At 40.9% G+C, this 6,287-nt stretch overlaps 1 protein-coding gene across 1 annotated transcript; it reads right to left on the bottom strand.

Annotated features, from left to right (window-relative positions):
* Window positions 1-885: 885 nt before the first annotated feature.
* On the bottom strand, window positions 886-6,220 carry CTBS (chitobiase). Its single transcript, XM_068141162.1, has 7 exons — window positions 6,063-6,220; window positions 5,439-5,577; window positions 4,347-4,555; window positions 3,565-3,736; window positions 2,931-3,028; window positions 2,045-2,206; window positions 886-1,071 (listed from the first exon to the last, which is right to left on the bottom strand). The coding sequence occupies exons 1-7, from the start codon at window positions 6,192-6,194 to the stop codon at window positions 886-888; spliced, it is 1,098 nt and encodes a 365-aa protein (XP_067997263.1). The 5' UTR covers window positions 6,195-6,220.
* Window positions 6,221-6,287: the final 67 nt, after the last annotated feature.

Consider the following 6,287-nt stretch of genomic DNA (forward strand, 5'->3'; position numbering starts at 1 on the left):
GAAAGAAAATACAACCTCATATTATCTCAGAAGCAACACCATATAATAACAACCAACCAGCTACTGAATCAACCTTAAAAGTGTGGAAAAAATACACAAGCAGTTCATTAAATAAGCTGAATTATAGTTTTCAGGAAGTAAAGAAGTTTGAAATGGAAACAAACATATCCAAGTGCTCTCCATACTACTGTTCCCTCTTCATTAAAAGGTCCGAGATTTCTGGCTTTTGAAGCTTTGGAATGCATGTGATACATAAATGTGGGGAAACTGGAGTTCATTGAATGTTCTTTTTAAACAAGAAGTCTGATAAAAATCTTAATGGCCTCTACTTCCCATTACATAATTCAGTCTACAAAATATTTTAATATTTTAATCTCTAGAAGAGTAACCAAGTGCAAGCACCAAGCTGCATCTAAGCCGCAATCTGTCCCTCCCGAATTCTGTGTTTAATCTCATTCAAGAGTCAGCTAAAATACTGGTTGGGGTATGAAGTCAGAAAGCTGAGACTGCACCATGAGACCCCAGAATGAGTATCTGCTGCACCAGGCAGCATTAGCAAAGGATCATTACAAGACTGCCACTGTAGATCCACCACTTGGTCCTATTGTCAGATGATACACACTGGAACCAAGCTTTAAGCAACTTATGGTAGTTGTGAAAAATGAAAAACATGAGTAGTCTTTAAAAAAGATACCAAAACCAACAAAGCAACACTGGGACTTTTTGAGGAATGAAAATATGGCTTTGAATACAAAACAGCAGGAAAAAATTTGGCTAGTTCTCCAAGTTTTTGTAGTCATGGTAATCATTTATATATATGATAGTATAAGCTGTGATAAAAAATTACTGATTCTCATAATTCTAAGTCAAGGGTTCACATAGTTCTTATGGTGTCAAGGCTTGCCACATTGCTTCAGTTTGTTGTTCTGCTACAGCTTCCCTGGAATAGTCAAGACTATTTCCATTCCACATGCCAATGCCCCTTAAACCTCGGTTCTTCACATACGCTGCTTTTAGAGAGATGCTGCGAGGATCATCAAACCATACTTGGTGGAAGTGACCAAGAGAATCCTAGTAAAACATTTACACATTCGTGTCAGTATCTACCTACCTACAGAAATATGATACATTACAGTTCACTGAGTTTTGGTTACAGTTTCTGTTGAAAGCAATGCATTCAACTAGAATTAACACCTGATAAATACAAGCTATGTAGATTTAAATATTTTCCTCATCTAGAAATTATTTTTCACACAGGACAATTAAAAATATTATGTACTTGGCTATTCTTCTTTACTTGTAGAATCTGTGTTATATAACAGTGTGACATTTTAACTGAAGTTAGCTGATTTGTATTTCAGAATTATTTAAAAATAAAGCAAACGTCTCAGGCACATCTTCTAGCCTAACAAGTCAATTCAGTTACAGGATTAAGTGGTTTTTTTTCAGCAATAAACACTTTCAGAGAAGGTTATAAAATTTTGCCATTTATGTTGCTTTGACCTGATCATTGCCCACAACATGTTCTCATCATCCACATGTGAAACCTCAAATTATGTCTAAACAAGACAAAATGCATACACTGTGCTCATGTAAGCCAAATCATTCATGGTCTCTTTCACTGTGTCTGTGTAGAAACCAAATGCAGAAGAGAACAGGCATGCAAGCCACAGGGTCAGAAAAATTTAAGAACATCTCAGAATCTCTTTTAGTTTACATTAGTCATCAGTTCATGAAAGTTACTGTAACAGTGTAGGATAGAGCTAACAGGATTTCTTTGTGCCAAAACATTCTTTCTGACATGATACAATCTTGTTAAGAAAACTGCAAAGGATTAAGTATCTTTATCACTCCTGTAGTCTTTAGTCACTGCACCCCTCTTTCAGACTAGAAATTCAAGACATGGAAATACAGCCATCCCCTCTACTACAGGAAAAAACAAAGCAGAAAGCACAAATCAAAGAATCTGAAAACTTTATAACCAAAGAACTATGATTCAGTAGCATGTTCTCCACAACATGGAGTTTTATGAAGAAACACTTACCTTGTATTCATAAAATGGAGACTTCTGTACCTCATCCCACAGCACCCCTGAAAAAGAACTGTTCACCTGCTTCATGATCGCTCTGTAGGGCACCTGACGCCCTGCAGCATCACTGCACGGAGCCCCACGGAAAGGTACTTTGAAAAGGGAACAAACATGATCCTGAAAAAAAAAAAAACAAAACACAAGAAGGCATGACTTTCATGTTACCTAGATCTGCTGAACTCCAAAAGAGCAATACAGCCAAGAACAAAGTCCCAAAAGACACCGGGGATCTCAAAAACCACAAGTCTTTCAGTATCTGTGGCAGACATATTATGTGTAGAGAGAAGTAAATAGTCAAATTTTGTTTACTCTGTAGTAATGCAGGATTGGATGGACATCATTCAACTTATACACTTGTCTATCTTTTCCACTTTCGCTTCACTCTTACATTTTTCTTAAGTGTAATGTTGTTTGCCACTCCACAGCTTATCCATAAACTGCTATACTTTAACAGTCATAAGTTTGCTATGGTTTGATGCACCTAGTCTTTCAGCAGTCAGCTTGGTGACTGTGTTGAGAAGGCAAATGAAAGTATTGTAGTGCCTTTGGACACAATCTCTTCTCAGACAGGTAACATCTCCTTTGGCTCCTTAACCAAACATAGTGCTCGGCTATCATGGGTTCAGGTTGCCTGGGAGAGATAAAATGCCTTGTTTGGTAACATGCTGTTCATCAGTGATGAGAAAAACAAATGCGTCTGTCTTGAAACCCAGCTTTACACTCTCATCCATCAGACCACAGTATTTCCTAATCCAAAACCAGGAGCACCAAAATCTAGTCATCTCTTTCCAAAGAAAAAAAAAACAACGGTAGGATTGCAAATTAATAACCTTCATCTTACCTGAGACAAATTTTGGCAGACATAGTCATAGCCATACCAAGGGACACCCATCACAAGCTTCTTAGGATCAATGCCCATAGCAATGTACTCTTCATATCCTAGTTTTGAAGGAAATAGAATTAAGATGCATTATTGCCCTTTCCCACCCTTTGTTATTCTTACAATTAATCTACATCCAAAGTGAATACAGGACTTGCACAGTCCCCAGAGAGAGGCTAAGGTGCAAGCTATTCTCTACCTCCCACCCGCATTCTCCTAGGCTAGGTCTATTCAGATCCGGCTGCTCACACTCAAAACCAGTGACTCATAGTAGCAGTTCACAAGGATGAGAGATGTTTCAGGTTCTATGCAATCTCAGACAGAGACCATTGCTTTGACTGCCATTTGCTGTTCTGAAAGTGTGCTTCACAATTGCGAGGGCTAGACAATTACAACATTACACAACTGTTAAAGGTCCACCTGTAGTGTCATTAGGATCTGAGATAACTATTTTCATACTAAGACAACACATACTCAAGCACATGCAAAAGCCTTAATACAACCAAAAAACTTGCCTGTGAAAACACTTTTTTTGTCTGTATTCATATGAACAAATGGAAATGCTCTGACTTCTGGGTATGCATTATATCCTCACCAGCTAAAGTCTGCAGGTAAGGAGCATTGGCTTTTGCAATACAGTCTGTCCAGATCTGGCTCTGTTCATCATATGACATCACAAACAGGAAGTCACAAGCATCTGCAATCCCAGTGTAATTGTAGCACCTTTTATCTATGCATGCTGGAGACCAAGCCACGTCAAATGTTACCTGAAGGAAAAATGAACAACTTGGCATTCTTTATGGCACACAGTATTCTTGTTTTCTCTTTTAAAAGGCTGCAACTTTTAAAGACAGCATTTCTCAAATGTTGCAGTGCTTAACACACTGTGATACTAATGAACTGCAGATCCTCAGCTGGTAAAACAAATACTGAATAATAAACAGTGCGTGCCCCCAATAATGAATCAAAGCACCAAAGAAATTAAAGTACAATATGAAAACCATGAGATCAACCAGGAGGCATGAAGCAAATCCTTAAAACTTTACTGATGGATTTGCCAAAACATTGTCAAGCTCTTGCAGAAGGCAGCTGTTATTTGCCCTACTTTCAAAAACTCATTACGCTACACTAGTAACTGCCAGCTCACACATCAGAACTACAAATCTCAGTGCAAATCATCTTCCATTTAAATTCATACAGGTCAAAAAGAGTGATTCTTATGACAGCCTATCACAGCTAACATTCCTAATTAAGTATTCATCAGAGTATCATGCTTTAGAGCTGCATACATTTTTCATCTTCATATGCTAAACAGCATTCTTAAAACTCCTTGCATTTCATAAACTTAAAAGTTTATATGAAGTATGTTATTATTACCTGTGATCCTGGTATTTCTCTGTGAAAAGCATCTGTAGTTTCTTTAACAAGATCTGTTAGTGCATAATACTCAGGGGAGGTTTCATTAACTTCTTGCTCTATATCTATGTTAATTCCATCCATATACTGTTTTTTTGCGAGGTCCACCTGTTGGGATATCCACGCTGCTCTTTTAGCAGGATCAACAATTTCCGTAAGAGGTACATCACCTAGGCAAGAGGCCTTCAAGAGTTAACATGTATTTGCACCACACTAATTGTAAGGAGAAAAGGTTTGGCTTTACTAAACCGGCAAGCGTAACTACAAAATAAAATAAATCCCCACACCTACACTGGTGAAATACAAAGGACTTTTTTTCCTGAGCATACTTTTGAGAACCCAACCAGAAGAAAGCAAGATTCTTTGAGACAGTAGTGCTAAGTTCCTTTTTGATTTCTTTCTATAACTTTAATCTCCTCCCTTCTGCTTATTTTTGCCACCGCAAACTAGCTTTTCTGAAATCAAGGTACTTTCAGCACTTCCACAGAGCCAGAGGGACTGTGTCTTTTAGGTTTAACTTTGTTGCCTTCCACATTGTGGCTTTGGATTATGTTTTTGCCACCAGAGAGTCAAAACTTGATTACATCACATAAACTGTAATGGACTTGTACTCATGTTTTAAAACTTAACCACTTTCTAACACAAAGGGTTTAAGTGAAAAATACTGAAAATTACTTAGCAATCCTTGCCCTGCCCTGTTTCATGTACTGTGCTAACATGCAGGATACAGACCCAAGTATCTTGTACAGGTTTTTTCCTTTTCTCCTTAGCTGTGGTATTTCCTGTTAGGTAACTTCCATTTAGATGTCACTGGAATTATTTTGTTATTACTGTGGCAGAAGTTGCTGATGGTTTTCCTTTTGGTACCCTACATACCAGCACATGCTGGTATGCTAGTCCTGAGGTCATGATCCTCTTACTAATTAATCCTCTTACTGATTTTCAATACACTGCGTACAAATGAATGTGAAATGTCAAGGTATTACAGCCGTGTACATTATGTTCTTATGCATGGATCACACAGATATCCACATTTTTGCAATGTTAACCAACCTTTCAGTACTAATCTGGAGCCTTTAGAGTGAGCGTAACACATGAGCTCAGGATCGTACTTTCCAAAAGCTGCCACAGTTGTAATTTTTGACCAGTCATAGGATTTCCAGGTTTCCTTTCCCACATCGAACACGAAGACCTGGAAAGGGGGTAAAAAAGACCCCTCATCATTAGCCCCAAACTCTTTACGGCAGGACGAGTATATTCCTTGTCTCTAAAAAAATGTACACGACTTGTGCCTCTGGAAAACAGCTTGTACGACTGCTCTCCGCAGGCTGCCAGCCCGCGAAACAGCTTCCCTGGGCTATAGCGGTGCCCAGCAGCTGGGCCGGCCCGGGCGCGGTCCACAGCAGCTGCGTGCACTGCTTCATCCCGCAGCAGGGATAGAAAGCGAGCTCACCGCAGCTCTCACAGCTCCCTGTAAGTCGCAAGCGCCTTTTAAAAAAACATATTCGACTTTAATTCAAGCAATTAAGATGGAGCAAGATGCGTTCTATGCGCTGCTAACCGCGCAGGCCATCCCCGGCCCGGCCTTCCCTGCCGGCCGGCAGCGCCACGCCTCTCCCGTGCCGCTCTCCCCAGCCTGCTGCACACCCCGGGGCCGAGCCGCCGCGGGACGCGCACCTCGAAGCCGGTGGTGCCCGTGACGGGGTAGCAGAGCTGAGGATCCTGGCAGGGACACGTCCCGACGGCGGAGCCGCCAAGCAACTGCAGAAGGCCGAGCGGCAGCAGCCACTGACCCCACGGCCGCCGCATGGCGAGTTGCCGCTTCCGCTTCAGCACCGACGGCGCAGTCAGAGTCGCGCAGCTCCGCCCCGCAGCCTGCCGGGGAGCGTCCCCAGCGGACGC

This window comes from Melanerpes formicivorus, unplaced genomic scaffold (genome assembly GCF_026170545.1).
Source record: "Melanerpes formicivorus ecotype bairdi unplaced genomic scaffold, bMelFor1.0.p_v2 SCAF_7, whole genome shotgun sequence".
Lineage (NCBI taxonomy): Eukaryota > Metazoa > Chordata > Aves > Piciformes > Picidae > Melanerpes > Melanerpes formicivorus.

Coding starts and splice junctions, on each gene's coding strand:
- CTBS (XM_068141162.1), bottom strand. CDS start 6,194: ATGCGGCGGCCGTGGGGTCAGTGGCTGCTGCCGCTCGGCCTTCTGCAG. Junction 5,578..6,062: donor CGGGCACCACCGGCTTCGAG/GTGCGCGTCCCG, acceptor CCCCCTTTCCAG/GTCTTCGTGTTCGATGTGGG. Junction 1,072..2,044: donor CTCCATTTTATGAATACAAG/GTAAGTGTTTCT, acceptor ATGTTTTACTAG/GATTCTCTTGGTCACTTCCA.